General features: G+C 52.2%; 11 protein-coding genes across 11 annotated transcripts; 6 read left to right on the top strand and 5 right to left on the bottom strand.

Moving 5' to 3' along the window:
* Positions 1-211: 211 nt before the first annotated feature.
* GT037_005509 (chaperone heat shock protein hsp12) lies at positions 212-635 on the bottom strand (the record flags this gene model as incomplete). The annotated part of the gene is made up of 3 exons (XM_038930556.1): positions 212-378; positions 438-527; positions 587-635. The coding sequence occupies 3 exons, from the start codon at positions 633-635 to the stop codon at positions 212-214; spliced, it is 306 nt and encodes a 101-aa protein (XP_038786245.1).
* A 280-nt stretch (positions 636-915) lies between these two features.
* GT037_005508 (uncharacterized protein) lies at positions 916-1,172 on the top strand (the record flags this gene model as incomplete). The annotated part of the gene is made up of 2 exons (XM_038930555.1): positions 916-1,038; positions 1,092-1,172. 2 exons carry the CDS (start codon positions 916-918, stop codon positions 1,170-1,172), a joined length of 204 nt encoding a protein of 67 aa, XP_038786244.1.
* A 1,848-nt stretch (positions 1,173-3,020) lies between these two features.
* GT037_005507 (glycoside hydrolase family 76 protein) lies at positions 3,021-4,127 on the top strand (the record flags this gene model as incomplete). Its single annotated transcript, XM_038930554.1, has 2 exons — positions 3,021-3,154; positions 3,203-4,127. The coding sequence occupies 2 exons, from the start codon at positions 3,021-3,023 to the stop codon at positions 4,125-4,127; spliced, it is 1,059 nt and encodes a 352-aa protein (XP_038786243.1).
* A 1,276-nt stretch (positions 4,128-5,403) lies between these two features.
* On the top strand, positions 5,404-7,019 carry GT037_005506 (mate efflux family protein; the record flags this gene model as incomplete). Its single annotated transcript, XM_038930553.1, has 2 exons — positions 5,404-6,037; positions 6,088-7,019. 2 exons carry the CDS (start codon positions 5,404-5,406, stop codon positions 7,017-7,019), a joined length of 1,566 nt encoding a protein of 521 aa, XP_038786242.1.
* A 1,245-nt stretch (positions 7,020-8,264) lies between these two features.
* On the top strand, positions 8,265-9,881 carry GT037_005505 (arginase deacetylase; the record flags this gene model as incomplete). The annotated part of the gene is made up of 6 exons (XM_038930552.1): positions 8,265-8,405; positions 8,463-8,647; positions 8,722-8,805; positions 8,885-9,106; positions 9,194-9,504; positions 9,631-9,881. 6 exons carry the CDS (start codon positions 8,265-8,267, stop codon positions 9,879-9,881), a joined length of 1,194 nt encoding a protein of 397 aa, XP_038786241.1.
* A 317-nt stretch (positions 9,882-10,198) lies between these two features.
* On the bottom strand, positions 10,199-11,266 carry GT037_005504 (uncharacterized protein; the record flags this gene model as incomplete). Its single annotated transcript, XM_038930551.1, has 1 exon — positions 10,199-11,266. The coding sequence occupies one exon, from the start codon at positions 11,264-11,266 to the stop codon at positions 10,199-10,201; it is 1,068 nt and encodes a 355-aa protein (XP_038786240.1).
* A 326-nt stretch (positions 11,267-11,592) lies between these two features.
* On the top strand, positions 11,593-12,026 carry GT037_005503 (uncharacterized protein; the record flags this gene model as incomplete). The annotated part of the gene is made up of 3 exons (XM_038930550.1): positions 11,593-11,658; positions 11,712-11,822; positions 11,871-12,026. The coding sequence occupies 3 exons, from the start codon at positions 11,593-11,595 to the stop codon at positions 12,024-12,026; spliced, it is 333 nt and encodes a 110-aa protein (XP_038786239.1).
* Positions 12,027-12,165: 139 nt separating this feature from the next.
* GT037_005502 (uncharacterized protein) lies at positions 12,166-12,962 on the bottom strand (the record flags this gene model as incomplete). The annotated part of the gene is made up of 2 exons (XM_038930549.1): positions 12,166-12,206; positions 12,257-12,962. 2 exons carry the CDS (start codon positions 12,960-12,962, stop codon positions 12,166-12,168), a joined length of 747 nt encoding a protein of 248 aa, XP_038786238.1.
* Positions 12,963-13,448: 486 nt separating this feature from the next.
* Positions 13,449-14,445, bottom strand: GT037_005501 (uncharacterized protein; the record flags this gene model as incomplete). The annotated part of the gene is made up of 3 exons (XM_038930548.1): positions 13,449-13,569; positions 13,633-13,777; positions 13,836-14,445. The coding sequence occupies 3 exons, from the start codon at positions 14,443-14,445 to the stop codon at positions 13,449-13,451; spliced, it is 876 nt and encodes a 291-aa protein (XP_038786237.1).
* Positions 14,446-15,071: 626 nt separating this feature from the next.
* On the bottom strand, positions 15,072-16,098 carry GT037_005500 (uncharacterized protein; the record flags this gene model as incomplete). Its single annotated transcript, XM_038930547.1, has 2 exons — positions 15,072-15,376; positions 15,441-16,098. 2 exons carry the CDS (start codon positions 16,096-16,098, stop codon positions 15,072-15,074), a joined length of 963 nt encoding a protein of 320 aa, XP_038786236.1.
* An 853-nt stretch (positions 16,099-16,951) lies between these two features.
* Positions 16,952-17,433, top strand: GT037_005499 (uncharacterized protein; the record flags this gene model as incomplete). The annotated part of the gene is made up of 2 exons (XM_038930546.1): positions 16,952-17,311; positions 17,365-17,433. The coding sequence occupies 2 exons, from the start codon at positions 16,952-16,954 to the stop codon at positions 17,431-17,433; spliced, it is 429 nt and encodes a 142-aa protein (XP_038786235.1).
* Between the last annotated feature and the right edge of the window lie 237 nt (positions 17,434-17,670).

Raw genomic sequence — 17,670 nt, 5'->3', positions numbered from 1 at the left:
TACAAGAAGTCACGGCAAAGGTGCCAGTATGTTTGATCAAGTCATTATTTCATTCATTGGTAGGGTATATAGATACGCGGCTTTCACGCCGAAAGGGTATGTTTCGTTCCATCCATCGCAATACCATGTTGGTCCATTCTCAGGTCTTCATGCCATACAAGAAAGAGGAAGAAGGCATCGTGGCTACCAGGCAAATAAGAAGAGATGTGCTTTACTTCTTCTGGCCAGTGGCGCCGGAGAGGGTGTCGGAGATGCTCTGGCCGGCGTTGCTGGCCATGTCCTGGGCTTGCTTCATGACGCCCTGGCCCTGGTTGGACGCATCGTCGCCGCCGGAGCGGGTCGCGTCGCCGAGCTTCTGTCCGGTGGACTTCTGGCCCTCTGGTGGATCATGTTAGTACGTGTTCGATGTGAGAAAGGGAAAGGGGGAGGTAGCGTACCAGGCTGGACGGCGCCGGCAATGCGGTCACCGGCTCCGGTGAGGCTCTCGCTGGCCTTCTGGGTGGTGGACTTCTGGGAGTCGGGGGTGACTGTGATAGCTGTCAGATGGTTGTCCTGGACTGCATATTTGGATGGGGAGTGAGCTTACTCTTCTCGGAGGCTTGCTCGCCGAGGCCCTTGCGCATGGAGTCAGACATGTTGATTGTTGGTGGTTGGTTGGTTGGTTGGAGGTTTGGAAGTGGTAGTTGTAGTTTATTGGAGTGTAAGAGTTGATTGTGTGATGGAGGTTCGAAGAGAAAACAGCAGAGACACTCTTATATGCTACCTTTCTGCGTCGTTCAGGTTGCAGTGACGCACCATGACACTCGTACGTCATATGTCTCCAGACGAGCAGCTGCAAAGGGTGTGGATGAGAGAGGGCAGCGCAATGTTCAGTGGGCCCTGTTACTTGTTCCTTCACATGGTAGAATTGCCAGGATGTATACCAGTTTGCAGGCGCCACAGACGGCCACGATTGGTAGATCACTACTTCCGCACTGTGTGATTGATGGCAATCTGGCGCCTTTGCATGGCATTCGCGTCATCCGGCCACGGCTCAGGGTGGATACATGTTCCAGATCGTTTGCCGCAGGAGGATTACTGCCCCGCTAAAGGTTAAGATGTGCTGGACAAGTTGGAACGAGGGGCATGTGCTGCCGCGGTTCCCCCTCAGCTGCGAATGCTTTTTCAAGTGAATAGTTGGTAGCGTAGTAGATAGATAGTTGGTAGCGCCAGGTTAGCCTCAGTACCTTCTTGATATTGGTAGACTATCCCCTCGCCCTACTTCTAGCCTGGAGCCATACTCCGCAGCAGAAGCCGTTGTTTGCCAACGTCGGGTACGCGAACAGTTGGAAGGTTGAATGGGGCAGTACCCCGCTGACGTAGGTTGGTGGCACGAACGAGTCACGCAACACGTGACTAGCGTCATTGCTACGCCACATCAGCCCGAACAGACGCGTATAGTCGTCTTACAGAGCTCGACGCGTCCAGGTTCTACTCTATCATCCCGCTCGCACCCACACAAATGGAAAGTGATTCTCCACGCAGGAGCGCATGAGAGTCGTTACTATTTCTGGCCTTTTGCCGCTGAGCGAAAACTTGTTTGACGTTTGTCGCGAAGAACCCACTTTTCATCTCGTCAACATCGTCAATGTGACGACCCATCCTTTGGCCGCTGGATTGAACATGTGCACATGCTGCGCACAATCATGATCGACTGTCCTTTGCACGAGCGGACCGTTATCCGTGGTTGAGCTCTGCGTTGTTTGCTGTGGACCTTGGCTAATCTCACAGCGTCAGCAGTAAAGCCGAGTCTTGCCAACCACCACGCGCTCAACACCGAGTCTGTCCCACAGCAGTAGCAATAGGATGAAGGACTGGCCTGTTCATGGTCGCCGTTGATGCCTCGAATTGAGATCGGAGAATTTACCATTGCCCATGCTGCCGTGCGGCGAGGTACATGCGGCCGTCTCACCAGGCCGACTATGATCATCCTTGGGGATGAATCTGCGCACAACTCAGACAATGCCTGCGACGCGGCACAACAGACATCGATAGCGCCTGGCGAAGATCGTCTCTGGCACTCCAAACTGCCAACACCGAGTGTGTCGTGCTAGCTGTCAATATACCCCGAAGCTCTTGTTTGATGAGCAGCACCAACAATGTTCGACAACTGTCTTGCTGGGGTTGCATCTACTCGAGACTCCTCAGTGCTCGAAAGTATCGCCGATATGTAGTGCATCCGCCGTCGCGCAAAGTCTCGACCAAAGGATCGTCTGCCGCACGCGATGCTCCTGCATGCAGGCGTCTGTGAGGCTGGGCAACTCTTCACAAGCCACAAGCTAACTGACGAAACAGGCAATATCACAGATAAACACCCAATGAACCTTCAATCTCCCTTATTTGCCGTACAAAATGGTTTTCCATCCTATCTTCCCCGTGTTTCAGATCAGATCCGCTCTAGCGCTTCTCTTAAACGATAGTCGCTTCATGATAGGGTCCACGTCGATCAGGCTCCGACAAACCTAATTTTACTTACCGCTGTACAGTACCAAACCTCACCGTTTGGTGTATGGGCATGCTGTCTATCACATGTATCGACTCGCCCACGGCCCTCGCCCGCATGAGTCTCCATGCCTGACAATCCCAAGGCCGCCTCGCTGGTTGTGCCACAGGCTTCTAACAATAGCTCGAGGGTAGTAAGAGCAGGGATGACTTCATGCTACACACAGTGCCATAGGCACGTCAGTACTGCGCACAGTCTTGCTTGTATAAAGTACTCTCTTGGAGTTCTGGGCGTTGTGGCACTGCCGCTGCCGCTACTGGGATCGCTCTCACACGCCAACATACAGTCCGTTTCCTTGATACATCTGCCTAAAGTTTCGAGGCTGAGGTCGCTACCGTTGCTGCCACCGCGGTTGTTGGGAACATAAAACAGAGACGGGGTCGTCTCCGCTCATGGTCACTTCCTCATAAGGCAATCATCCTTCTTCAAGACTCAAAGTAGCCCAATAATTCTTATTATCGCTATTGCTTAATCCACCATGAAGTTCTTCGCAGCGTTGTTGGTACCTCTTCTCTACTCTATATCTGCGCATGCCGACACTTTTGCCGACGACGCCTTTACTGCCATCAAACTTCTGCAAGAAAAATGGTACAACTACGATACTGGCTTATGGTAAGTAGCTTTCCACTTCGCGCGACCGGCATGTCTGACTTCAATCAGGAACGACTTATGGTGGCAGTCCGGCAACATTATTGAGGCCATCGCTCGATTTGGTATCCAAGATGCTGCCTTCAAAGAGTACGCCCTCATGATCGTCTCCAACACATTCGCCAAATCCCCAAACCAGCATGGCGCAACGCAATGGAGAAACAAGTTCTACGACGACGAAGGCTGGTGGGCAATGGGCTGGATTGCCTCCTACGATCTTACGGGCGACGTCAAGTACCTCAATGCCGCCAAAGACATCTTCGAAGACATGACCACAGGGTGGAACACGCCCTGCAACGGCGGTCTCTGGTGGTCGAAAGACCGTGACTATGTTGCCGCCATCTCCAATGAGCTCTTTTTCTCCGTTGCTGCCCACATCGCCAACCGTGTCGACGGCCAACAAAAAGAAGACTACACTAACTGGGCTTCAATGGAATGGGACTGGTTCAAGCAATCTGGCATGATCAACAGCGACGAATTAATCAACGATGGCATCGACCCCACGACTTGCAAACCCAAGGGAACAACCTTCACATACAACCAAGGTATCGTCCTAGCCGGCCTCTCTGAACTTGCCCGCGCGAAAAACAACGGCGACTACATTGAAGAAGCGTACAAGCTCGCTGTGGCCTCGACGACCAAACTCAGCGATGGAAGCGGTATTCTCACTGAACCTGTTGGAGGACCTCTCGACCCCGTTAGCTCGCAATTCAAAGGCGCGTATGTGCGGGGATTATCGACGCTTTATGAGAATGCGCCGCAGCAGGGGGTTAAAGAGTTCTTCTACAGGAACGCGAATGCCGCGAGGAGTCAGCCGAGGGTTGATGGTGGTGTAATTGTGGATTTGTGGCAGGGGCCCAGTAAGAATGGGAATCCCAGTACGCATGCGAGTGGGATTGATATCATGGTTGCGGCTGCATTGGCTGGTGACCCGTAGGTGTGCTGCTGTGGTGGGGACTGTCTTGCGGTTTCTTGGTTGTGTTTTATACCCCCGTTTTCGTTTTTTGTTCTGGTTTGGGTTCGGTTGGAACGCTGTTTTCCCACGCCAGCGGCTGTTTGGCGCTAGATGGTATCGTGAGGGTTGGAAAAGATGGAGTGTTGAAAGGACACGAATTTTGTTTAATGTAATTACGAACTTGATGATGACTATTTACAAATCTTGTGCCTGTGCAGCGTGCTTCTTTTACTTCGTTCTGAACTTTAAATTTAGTAATGCTTTGCTCTGCTCATCACATCGATCTTGGCTCAGTGCTGGGGGTGATGCATTGCTCTTGTATCGATTGATGCGGACTGTGCAAATCACTTCATGCTATAATGTTATAGATACTACCATCTGCATGATGGGGATAAAAATCGTCTCTTATGCCCTTTTTTCCCGTGTGCGCAAGATAATTGGTGGATACATGAGGCATTTTTGTGAGAGCTGACCAATAGGAAGATAAGACTGCATGATCTACGCCACGTAAACGGCACATTCGCTAGACCTCGAGCAAATCCTCGCCCGAAAGCTCCTAGACACTGCGAAACTTCTCGCGATGAATCTGCGTACTCTTGCCGGTAACCATTTGGCATTGGGTACCCCCTTCAGAATGCATATCCGGTGTTTTCATCGTCCAGCACGTATTCTTGCGGGGAAGCATCGGCGTCATCCGGCACTTCCACCAGCGCCGCCAGCCGTGTGCCCAAGAGCTCGGTATCAACGTTGTTCCCAGCTCCACCAAGTGCACTTATCCCAATTGGTGAACCGAAGACGTCCTCGCCTCACGTAAAAACGTTTTTACCGAAGAGCCTTAGTCAAAACGGCGCGCAATGCAACTCGATAAGACTACTGTACTGCAGCGCACTGTCCTACTCACAGATACGCCCGATCTTTCTGCAATCCAACTAGGCCCAAAAGTTACATGCGACAGCAAGAATGAGTGGCAGCTGCAGGTCTTACAGCTCATGGCAGCCCATGGTAGGTTGGATAAGCCCGCGGTTACACCGGTTTTGAGGTCTGTGTATCGTCAGAAGTGTTGTCATATTCGGTCTATCTGAGGATTTGAGGCTTGCGGCCGGAGGTATGATGTAGGGTTTGCTGTTCTCTTGCCTTTCGCATCGTGTGGGTATCAGGAGCCAGATCATAGGGATTCGAAGCATACATATCACTCGTTGTTGTCTGGAAGTCCTCTTCACTTTTCACACATCTTCGATTGATCCACGCGACTCTCGTCATGGGCTACGAAGCAAACAAGTACCGGTCCTGGCTACCAGACTTTTTCAAAAGGTCGACGCAGGACGATGCCACGCCCGACGAACGAACATCACTTCTTCCGGATTCGCGGCATGAGGAGTGGTCTACGGGTGAAACGTACGAGCTCGAGGATGGACAGGCGTCCAAGACCCAACTCGTCCTCCAAGAGTTTTGGATCCTGCTCAAAGGATCACTGCCAGTGGTCGTAGCATACGCGCTGCAAAACTCGCTGCAAACAGTATCTGTCCTCATTGTCGGCCGCCTCTCACCAGAGGCATTGGCTACCGCTGCCTTCTCGTACATGTTCGCCATGGCGACTGGTTGGCTCGTCGCTCTTGGTGGCACGACCGCGATCGACACACTGGCGTCTGCCAGCTTCACAGGCAGCAAGAACCCGCATGACCTAGGTATTATTCTCCAACGAGCGTACGTCATGCTCCTGCTCTTCTACATACCGATCGCTATCGTGTGGTTCTGCTCTGAGCCACTCTTCAAAGCTCTCGGTCAAGAAGACTACATAGCTCGAGACTCGGCGAGATTCCTTTCCGTGCTCGCTCCAGGTGGTATTGGTTACATATATTTTGAAGCATTAAAGAAATACATGCAGGCCCAGGGTAAGTCCATGTCAACTACGCTGGCTGTACTCTCAAGCTGACATACTCAGAAATCATGAGACCTGGAACATATGTCCTCCTCATTACCTCTCCCCTCAGCGCCGGCTTAAATTACCTCTTCGTATACACCTTCAAGATGGGACTACTCGGCGCTCCACTTGCAACCGGCATTGCATACTGGGCATCCTTCCTTTTGCTGCTCGCATATGCGCGCTTCGTTGACGGGTGGCAGTGCTGGGGAGGCTGGGATCGCAAGTGCCTGCAGAACCTTTGGACTTTCTCCCGACTTGCTCTCCTAGGCGTGATACACGTCGGTACAGAATGGTGGGCATTTGAGATTGTTGCGCTTGTAGCAGGAAAGCTCGGCACTATACCACTGGCTGCGCAGAGTGTTATCATGACTACAGATCAAGTCATGAACACCATTCCCTTCGGAGTTGGTGTTGCTACCTCGTCGCGTGTCGGAAACCTTCTCGGCGCAAGGAACGCCAAAGGCGCAGCTAGAGCTGCCAACACAGCCGCCGTCCTCAGCATGTTACTCGGCGCACTTGTGCTGGCCGTTCTTATGGGAGTCAAAGACTTCTATGCCAAGATCTTCAACGACGACGTGGAAGTCATCAAGCTCACTGCAAAAGTAATGCCCTACGTCGCGCTCTTTCAAATCGCAGACGGACTCAATGGCAGTTGTGGCGGAGCTCTCAGAGGCATGGGCAGGCAACATATTGGAGCAACGGTAAACATTGTTAGCTACTACTGCGGAGCTTTGCCATTGGGCATCTGGCTTGCTTTCCACGGCTGGGGCCTCGGCGGTTTGTGGGTCGGTCAATGCATCGCGTTGTACCTTGTCGGATTTGCAGAATGGGCGATTGTTGCTTGGAGTAACTGGGATTACCAGGTCAAGAAAGCTTTCGAAAGAATGGATTCAGATGACAGGGCAGAGTTGGGCGTTCCTCCAGAGGAAGCTGCGCCGGTACACAGGTAGTCGCCTCAGATTTTGGCGGTTGAGGTTGATCGCATCGGATGTATTAGCAACGCTCCTTAGACATTGCGCACGGAATAGAGATAGATAGCTGTCCGGTACGACTAATGCAAGAAGTGCCAAATATTACTCGATACGTTAAGCGAACGGTGCTAGCGCGGCCGGTATCTGAATCCTGGTCTCCGCGTCTGAACCTCACTTCTCATCGCCTCACCACCTCCGCACGGCTACCCAGTTGCTGCGTACCCCACGGCAAGTTTGCCTCTCAATAAAACATCTAGGCGCTTTCGTGACTTTGGGGCGGATCACGTATCCAGCCTTGCTGCATGTACTAAAGACGGGCCTCGTCAATTGACCGCCCAACCTGCCATGGAGATCGTACTTGGGATGCATCCGGGTCACCTCAATTCTTATCGAGCCAATCCAGGCACTGTATAACAGCTACGAAAGACCTTTACGTAGAACATGTAAAGCTGCAGACTACGTAACGAACGCATCGGAGACGCACTTGCATGCATTAGTAGCGTAGGATCATACAGGTCTTGACTCGCTTGAGATAAGACGCGATACCAAGAGATCGGAGTCGCTGAATACTGTTCTTACATATCGTCTATGGGGAAGCTTACTGGCTGATTTCCCCGGCTTTTTTCTAATCATGGATCTGGGATCCTCGTCATTGTACATGGCGGGGTTGAGTATCCACATCGATCAGCAACGGCCAGTGCATGTACTCCTCGGCAATGTAGAATGAGGTCGCTCGGATGTATCGAACAAGGGGGAGGTAGGAAAGTTGATGTGACCATCACGGTGTTCTCAAAGTCTACACAAAAAGCTAGACGCGGTATGCTGAAGAGAATCTGGTCCATCTTCGTTGGAAGCTCATCTCTATACCCTTCCAGCTCTGCACTGAGACAAGATAGCTCCGGAATTACACCACACATCAACCCAACCTCGAGGCCTGAAGCTTCCCCAAGAAACTACTAACCGATTGGAGGCACAACGGTGCTATGCCTGCAGACGACATCATCATGGAGCAGGGGTAGCTCCAAAAAAGTTGTTTACCTAACAGCTATTTACCTAAAAGCAGTTTACCTAACGCGAGCTGGTCAAGGTGGAACTGATAGAGAAGACGACCATAATCTCGAGCTATATACTGCGAGCTCTCCGCAGTTTTCCAGATCTGTTTCTGCATCTCTCCCTCCCCCTTCCATTCTCTGCCGCATCAACACCTTGGAAAACAACGGCAATATGAGGTTCACTCCTGCGATCGTTGCGAGCTTCGCGGCTACTGTAGCTGCACACGGCGACCACGGCCACGACCAAGAACCATTGGCTGGGCCACACGAGGGATTGTGGTACAACACGCTTCCCGGCGACGGTGGAACTCAAGTATGCGCTTCCAACTCGAGAGACGACGCGCCCAAGCAGTAACTGACCTTAGCTCAGGCCGACTCCATCTTCTCTGGCATTTCTACATTCGGTCGTCTCCCCTACCACCCGTGTCTGTCTAGCAACACAAAGTTTGACATTGCATTCATCGGTGCGCCTTTTGACACTGGCACATCGTACCGCCCGGGTGCTCGCTTTGGACCCAGCGGTATCAGACAAGGTTCTCGCCGCCTCAATCTCTAGTATGTTTCCTTGCAAGCAATCATGTGCTTACTTCTTTGGGGTGAATCAAAGGCTCACGCAGAATTGGATTTAGTGGTGGCTACAACGTCCCACTCGAGGCGAACCCCTTTAATTCATGGGCCAAGGTCATCGACTGTGGTGACATTCCTGTGACTTCGTAAGTTGCTTTTCCACATCTCGTGAGCTTGTCGAGTAAGATCGGGAGCGAGCAGATGCTGATTTGGTCATGTGTGCAGGTACGACAACGGATATGCGCTTCAGCAGATTGAACAAGGTCACAACTTGCTGTTGAGCCGCGAACCATATACCCATGCCGACAAGCCCGGTCCCTCAAAGAAGGGTACTACACTTCCTCGCTTGATCACCCTCGGAGGCGACCACACCATCACACTCCCTCTCCTCCGTTCCATCAACCGTGAATACGGTCCCATCACCGTCATCCACTTTGACAGCCATCTGTAAGCTTCAATCCACCCTATGCTTTCTCTCACTCCCTTCCACCTACCCCTTCAACAACGATAGCACAACAAGCTAACACCTGCAAGCGACACGTGGCGTCCCAAAGTCTTCGGCGGCGCCCCCTCGGAACAAGCCAGCATAAACCACGGCACCTACTTCTTCCACGCCGCACAAGAAGGCCTGCTCGCCAACGACACCAACATCCACGCCGGCATCCGGACCACGCTGTCGGGCCCTTCCGACTACGAAAACGACGGCTACTGCGGCTTTGAAATTGTCGAGGCACGCGAAATCGACAAGATTGGCATCGATGGCATTGTCAAGAAGATCAAGGACAGGGTAGGCACGGAGAAGCCCGTGTATCTGAGTATCGACATTGATACTCTTGATCCTGCTTGTAAGTTTAATTTGTTGGTTGGTCTGACGTTGATTGTGGCTGTGATTATGATGGGGACTTGAGAGGTGGGGACATGGCTTGGTCTACTCGATTCGACCGACAAAAGACTGACGCTTTGCTCAACAGTCGCTCCTGCTACTGGCACGCCTGAGACGGGTGGTTGGACAACCCGAGAACTCCGCACTATCATCCGTGGCTTGGAGGGTATTAACCTCATTGCTGCTGATATCGTCGAGGTGGCTCCTGCTTACGATACCAATGCTGAGCTTACTACCATGGCTGCTGCGGATACACTTTACGAGGTCATGACTTTGATGGTTAAGAAGGGCCCGTTGAGCTACATGGGTGCTCCTAAGAAGGAGACGATCGAGTTGTAAAGTGGGGGCTTGAAGGATAGGCTAGCATGGGCAATGATGTAGATATCAGGCGTTGAGTGTGGAGCTGGTGACCGAAAGGAATTGTTGGGTATGATGCGTTGAGCGCGATTGTGGTAGAAGCGTTCCAGACTTGGATCAGCCATGTATATGACGACAATGATGATGACGATGACACCGAATCAATGCCTTTCAGGGTATACCCTAAGCAATAAGCATAAATCGTCCCAGTGACCAGGCCTCCCCCTTGGTGCATACACCATATCCTCCTGATACTCTTCTTCCTTTCCATGTACGCGTCGACTTGTGCATGCAGAGACCTACCCGCCCCATCTCATAAATCCAAAAACACAATTCAGCAAAACGCCCATGACGACAGCAACCTGCCTCCTGCGCGTCCAAACCCCCTCTTCTCTAAACCCCCACACCAGACTGCCCAGCGGGAAAAAGAAGCCCGTCAGATACCCATACAGCATATCGTCCAGCCCACCTTCTTCTACCGCGAAGCCCGCGCCCCAGCCAGTTTCTCCACCCGCACCTGCTCCTCCTCCTCCAGTTGCCGAAGGATTGGCAAGGGAAGCAGAAGGGTCGTTGGCGGACGAGTCCAACCAGCGATCTTCCAAGACGCGGATTTGCGCGGGCGTGGGCATGGTGTCGGGGGTATGTGTGAAGGAAAGGTTTTGGGTAAAAGTGGCGCGGAGCGAAGCTACTTCGTCGCGCGTGAAGCCCGAGGAGAGTAGTCTGTCGAAGCCTTGTGCCGCGGGGACGGTATTCGCTGTATTTGCGGTAGTAGTAGCAGTGGAGCTACGTCGCCGGGCATTATAGTCTATTGTTGCATCACCACTACTACTACTTGCGCGTCGCTGAGAAGGGGTAGTAGATGAGGTTGCGTGCTGCGACTTCAACGCCATGTCAGTACTCTGAGCGAGTGTGGCTTCGCTAGCGAGTTCAGACGCGGATAATGCATCGCCGAGAGAACAGTGTATGTAGTACTTTTTTGCATCTTGCGGGATCATCTCCGTCGTGGTTCCATACTCTACCGCTGGTGTCTCCCTCAACGGCTCTTTCCCTTTGTTGGCCCGGCTGCTTCCCTCCCCTCCTCCGTCTCCGCTGCTGTTCTTCGCGTTCCTTGGAGGCGGCGCGAGTGGCGGCGCGAGGCGCAGCGATTTAGACAGTGGATCCGTATCCGCGAGGACCTTGCCTGCGTAGATCAGACGCAGGCGCGCCGAGGCATGTTCGGGCGGGAGGTGTTGCCGTATAAGCTGTTTGAGGCTGAGAGTTGCGATTGTGCGAGGTGTGTGGATTGAGAGGGGGAGGTCGGGTATGGACGCTGTGAAGCGTATAATCAAGTATATGAGTTGCTCGGGGAGAGCTGTCGCGTTCACCATGGTGTTGGATGTACAAGGCTGCTGCGGGCTTGAGGGGGTGGGGCATAGACGAGAGAGATTGAATGTAAATATGGGTCCGAGTTATTTCATAAAGGTCGTGGCATCATTAATCGCAATGCTGTGGTCGTTGAGTATTTCAGGCGGGGATCGTTTCGCTCGGGTCGTGCTATTCGCGCAATCGACGCGGCAGCTCCCCGGAGCTTAGCAGCGTCGAAGTCATTATATCCGAAGTATAGCCCACCAAGTCGAGTGCCCCTCTTTACACATGCACCGCGTCACTACGTCCAGCATTCTGTCTCAATCAAAGCAACTGAATAACCTCCAAAATGACAATCATTCACGTTGTACTTTTCGAATGGAAGCCCACGGCTTCTCCAGACCAGATTTCAGAAGTACCTCTTATATTCATCTAAACATACATCATACATATACTAACACTTCATAGGCGTGCAATCGTATGCTGGGCCTCAAAGACCAATGCATTCACCCAACATCTCAGAAGCCATACATCAAGTCCTTCTCTGGTGGCAAGAACAATAGCCCTGAAGGCCACAGCGTAAAGGCAGTTCCCATAGCTCCTCCTTGCAGCTGCTAACATGCACAGGGCAATTCGACCCACGGTTTCGTAGTCGAGTTTGACAATGAAGAGGACCGCGACTACTACGTGTACAAAGATCCCGCGCACCAAGAATTCGTCAAATTCGCCGGAGGAGTGGCGAATGGCGTCAAGGTCTTTGATTATGAGCCAGGGAGGATGTAAATATCGTGTCGAGAATGACGTAGCAAGCGCACTACACTCTGTGATGATGATAATCCAATTATGCCATATGTATATGTAACGCCCAAGATGCAACGCCGGTAATGCTCCTCTAATGCATAGTGATGGAATCGTAAGGGTATCATGATACGCTGAAGGACTCGCCGCAACCACATTGCTCAGCTAAAATTTGTCAGCTTCTGTTCCTCGTATCATGCTAGAGTAAGACGTACTGATGTTGGGGTTCTTGAAAATGAATCGCTCGTTCAGCTTGTCCTCCAACCAGTCCATCTCACTGCCAATAATGTTCAGGAGCGCCTTGTTGTCGATCAAAACCTTGACGCCATCCTGCTCCACCTGCTCGTCCAGCGGGCTTGGCTTGTCCACATACTCGAGGTGATACGCCAGTCCTGAGCAGCCCTTTGCCTTTGTGCCTATCCGGATAAGCTTTGGCTCCGGTAACTCCAGAAGTTCGCGGAGGTGCGACACCGCCGAGGGCGATAGCTTGATAGTCGCTTTCCGCGGACCGAAGTTGTAGCGGCGCGGCCGCAAAGGCTTGCTGGAACCCGGCGCTTGCTGCGACTTCTGTGCCTCGCCCTCGGGTATGCTCACATTCGGTTGCTCGGATGGCGTCGCTGCGACGTGCTCTTGCGGAGGTAGTTGTGGGGTTTTCGCTTTGTTTGCCTCGGCTGCTCCACCCGCTATCGATGTGTCGGGCACACCAGCATTTCTCGGTGGTGGCGGCTGGGGGTGCAGAGAATAAGGCTGATACGCAGTCGCTGTCTGCATCTGCCGCTTAGCTGACTGTCGGTACGGTATCGATGAGGCAAACGTCCGCGCGCATTGCGGGCACCTGCGGGGGGCGAAGGACGGGGCGGCGAATCGTAAGAGTGTTGAGCTGGAGCGCGCGACGGCGGCCGTGGTTCGAGGCAGTGACATGGCCGCAGTGTGTCGAGGATCCAAGAGGGCTGTGAGGAGAGTAGGTAAGTCGCGTGGTGTGCGTCGTGAATAGATGGCAAGGGACAGACTGCTGCTTGTCACTAAATTCGCCGAAGCATATGTCATCCGCGGCAAATTCCGGGGCATATGGCACAATTATAAAGCAGATGCGCTTGATTGGTTGGCAATATCCCGAAGCATCGGAACTTCGGAATCCCAAGTCGGCTACAAGGGCAAGTCACGCTATAGTCAGTCCACTTACGCTACCATGAAACTGCCACAAACAATGCTTATGTATTTCACGGCTATGTTTGAGTATATTTTCGCTGTACAAGATTATGAATTCGACTTGTACAAGTTACAGAAAGGAGCTCTGAGTAACTTTCTGTGTACTTGGCGGAAGTCGGTCTAGTCGTGGACAACTAGACCGACATATGACCACGGACCCCAGCCAGTCCAATACGCGTCTTTCATACCAGAACCACATCATCTAGAGTATCTCCGTAGGAAATCAGAAAACCGTTCAGGTCTCACCTCAGGATACTTTCCATTATCCACATCCTCTCCCAACCCAATCTTTCCGCTCAGTATAAAGTATACGCTAGCACTAAATGTCCATCAGACCGCTGCCATTACTTGAAGAAAGAGGAAAGAAGGAAAGAGCACTTACTCGAGTATATTCTCCGTATTTCCTTTCCTATCCAACTTTGTCTCCAGATTGGTCAAGAGCCCGCGTGATTCCATTGTGAGGTTGATGCCATGTACGGATTCGACGTCGGCGGCTAGTTCACGGGCGCTTTTACGCTCGCCTCGGACTAGAATTCCTTTGTCAGCAAAGTGAGCGTTGCAAGATGGCGACTTTATATTTCCCACATTTGAAGAACCCCGTAGCGGCGGGATCAAGTGCCACAGCAGCGATATACTCTGCCGCCGTCTCATAACTCGTAAGATCCCACTTCTCGTCTCCGCTGCCCCAGTAACTCATCTTCTTTCCCTCTTTGTCCACAACGCCAAAGTAGTCGAGGAACGTCTCCATGAAAAGGCCAACGAGGATATGGATCCCCTCCACACCCTGCTTCTCTTCGACGTACGCAGCGATATGCTTCATCGGCTCTTTAATCGCTAAATCGCCCCAGTCCAGATTCCGATAGTCGCCTGTGTAGTCACTGGCTATGTACCGGGCAATACCTGCTTCTGCACATAGATCAATCAACAGTCTTTGCGCGGAGAGCATGGTCTCATCGTCGGCGAAGTAGGCACACATTACCACGTCGCTGCCGCCGATCAAAGCACGAAGATTCTCTTTGTCGTAGGGTCCGGTTTGGATCAGGGCTATACGGGGGGAGGCTTTAAGCTCGGCGGGAAGTTTGTTGATATCGCGGCAGGAGCCACGGATGTAGACGTCTGATCGTTTCAGCAGTGCCTTTGTGACGAGAAGAGCAAGACGGCTGCTTATGCCAGCGATTGCTACGGTGGTGGACATGTTTCTGGGTTTGTGCGGCGAGAAGGGAAGAGTAGGAAAGAAGTGAAGTATGAGCTGGGACGAGGCCGATTTGTTAGACTTCGATATGGCAATTATTGTTTTGCGATCTTTGTTGCTACAGTCGGATGGCTTTCCCAGGTTGGGAGTACGTTCTTGATGATTAGGTACCCCATACTTGGTGGTTTGCTTGTCGATGTGTCCCAATAGCTCGTCCGCGTTTAGTCCAGACGTCCCCTTGCGACGACAAGATACTACCTAAGCGGTCATTGGCATTGAGCGGAACCGGAGCAAAGCGGCGGAGTAAATATCTATGCGCTTACTGGACGAGGCTTGTTGGACCCGAGTATGTGCCTTGTACTTGCGAGTTCCCTCATTTGAAAGCATTATCAGATCCGAACTCCTGTAAAACGAGGATCTTCCACATGTCTGACGCTGCTGTGAGGCTCAAATCCAGATTCCGATCTGGCAGGTGTGAAAAGTTGACGGTAGTTTGCTGGAGAGTCCAATGTCCTCGGGTCGTCAAACGTACGAACAAGAGTCCACCGCATTGTGGCATCCACTTTCACCTGACTCTTTTGCTATTGGGCATCTTGACATTGACGCGGCTTCTCACGTATGTCGTCCATCTATGCTATTGACGGACTAGCCCCATTGAATGTGCCCTTCGCCTTGACACACAGATCCCCACCCACACTTTCCAGTGTCGCAATGATCTCCTGTTTTGATCTTGAAGCCTCAGTCTTCTTCGTAAGATCCTTTTGAGGCGACAACCAGCCCAGCCAGCTCTTTGTAGGCTCCGCTTCAGGTTCTGGTGGCGGTTCAGACTGCGGGAGATCGGGTTTCGAGAAGCTCGCGCGGAGTATGTAGAAATCAAGGCTGTAGGTCGGTTTTGCGTAGGTTACACTGAGGGAGTCTGGACGATGGACCGGTTCTGTCTCCTGCATTAGCACGACTTTGTTCTGTACGATTGTAGTCGTTGAAAGCCGTATACTTACCAATAACCCCCTCAGGTCCCCTGACCATCCTCGCCATAACCTCCTCCATGACCGTCGCAATAGCCCCTCCATGCGCAACGCCCGGCCACCCAGCCAATCCGCCCCCTATCCAAACCACAGCCACCATCTCCCTCGTCTCGGCATTCCAAAAAGCCCTCTGTACGCCCAACCCCCTCGTCCCACTCATAACCCCCAATATCCCCTCCTTGCCCCCACTCTCCCTCCCGAAACCTAAATCTAATTCTAGCCACCCTTTGTACGCCGATATCTTGCGACTCGAACCTGGCGGCGAAGACGTCAAGCCTGGCCCCGATCGCAAGGCTGTGTCGGTATGGAGGTTGTACGACTGGGAGCGTAGGGATTGCACTATTTCTATGGCATCAATGTCGCGGCGGAGGGAGTCGAGGATGAGCTCGTCTTCTCGAGAGCCGGGTTCAGGGAGACCGAGTGGCGCGGCAAAGTGGCGGGCACCGAGGCCTGTTGTTATTCCCAGGGCGAGGATGCTGGTGTACCAGAAGTAGGACCAGCGGATTCGGGACTGGAGGGGGAGGGGAACGGAGTGATGCGCATGGTAGCTGGTGGAGAAGAAGTTGTGGCGCAAGGTTAGGTAGGATGTGTTGAAGAAGGTGCGACTATAGAGAAGGCGCGCTTGAGACATGCTCGCGATTCGCTGCTGGCCCAGGCGCAGCAATTGGAGAGCTTGAGATCTGGTGGACTTGGATCATGAAGATGACGCGAATTGAGGGCAGGGATGTCTTCACCGAGGCTGCATAGTAGTGGCTTGGCATTGGCGGGCACCTCGATTGCGTGTTCTGCATCGTTTTGTCAACCACATCTCTATACCCTTGGGACGCGTTCATTTTCAAGCCCAATGATGTTTTAAGCAACCGACACTACCCAAGCCTCTACACATTGGCCCTAATGCATACGTTCGCTGTCTACTCACTGCATATGACACTGCCAACACTACGTTCAAGCGTGTTAAACACCGTGTGCCTGAAGGTATACATGTCCTTCTTTAGATGGCAATGCTCGTGTTGTATGAACTTCGCATGATCTTCCAAAACTGACGCCATGCTAGTGGAGGATGTCATGAAATAATCGACATGTTTTCTTCCCACTTTACATGCACCGCGCTGTTCACCCCAGAAGCTATTAGACAACGACGCGTCTTACAACATCACTATACCACAACATAAGGCTGCCCTCGGCAGTACATCTTTTTACGTCTAACAATATCTCCCGTATACCTCACGACACCAACGGTCTCGGAAACATATACTCGCCGTGACTCGGAACCGGAGACTTCTTCCTGCTAACCACCTCCCTTCTCTTGCATAGCTCCCGTCTAGCAACGATGAAGATCCATTTCCGGTCGCCGTCTCGTGCCCATAGCAAACAAAGTATATGTAACACTCGCCTCACACTCTCAGAGCGAACGTACCTATAGCTATTCTATTACTGCGTCAACCCCACCTTTTGCACCACCATCACTTCCAACGTTTCCAACCATGACCGATCCCGCACCTACCAAGCCTCCCTTACCTGTCTTCAACCCACACAACTGTCAGACTTACCCAGCGAGTTGCCATTGCGGTGTTGTGCAGTACTCAGTTCTGCTTTCGCCGCCACTTGCTGAGTGGAAGGTCGTATCGTGCAACTGCAGCATCTGCACGCGCAACGGCTACTTGCTCGTGTATCCTGAGCGATCGCAGCTACAGGTAAAGAGCGGTGAGGAGGTATTGAGGGACTATTCTTTTGGCGGGAAGAGGAATTTGCATAGGTTCTGTGGCAGTTGTGGGAGTGCGGTTTGGTTTGATCCACGGATGGGCGAGTTTGGGGATGCGCCACCGGATTTGTTGGGAATGAATGTATGTGATGACTGTGGAGATGGTCCTGTAGTATCGGGAGCTAACCTGTTCAGATCAGGATGTTCCATGGCGTTAAAATGGAGGAACTAGATGTTGTGCATGTTGAAGATCCGAATCCGTGAAACTCGGGAAGTTGGCAAAAAATCATGATGCATGTAGCTCACCCATCGATTCTTCAAAGGTATACACCTGGTCTAAAGACAATATACGAGCGCCTCGGTGTCACTACGAATGCATAACGAGATCTCGCAGACTTGTAAATCACAAAACCACAGCGTGCAGAAGATATCATGCATCCGATTAACCAGGCCACATATACATCATCAACTGCATCACCACTCGAAGCGCTTCGAGCCGCC

This window comes from Alternaria burnsii, assembly GCF_013036055.1.
Source record: "Alternaria burnsii strain CBS107.38 chromosome Unknown 732, whole genome shotgun sequence".
Lineage (NCBI taxonomy): Eukaryota > Fungi > Ascomycota > Dothideomycetes > Pleosporales > Pleosporaceae > Alternaria > Alternaria burnsii.
This window is presented reverse-complemented; position numbering and strand designations above follow the sequence as displayed.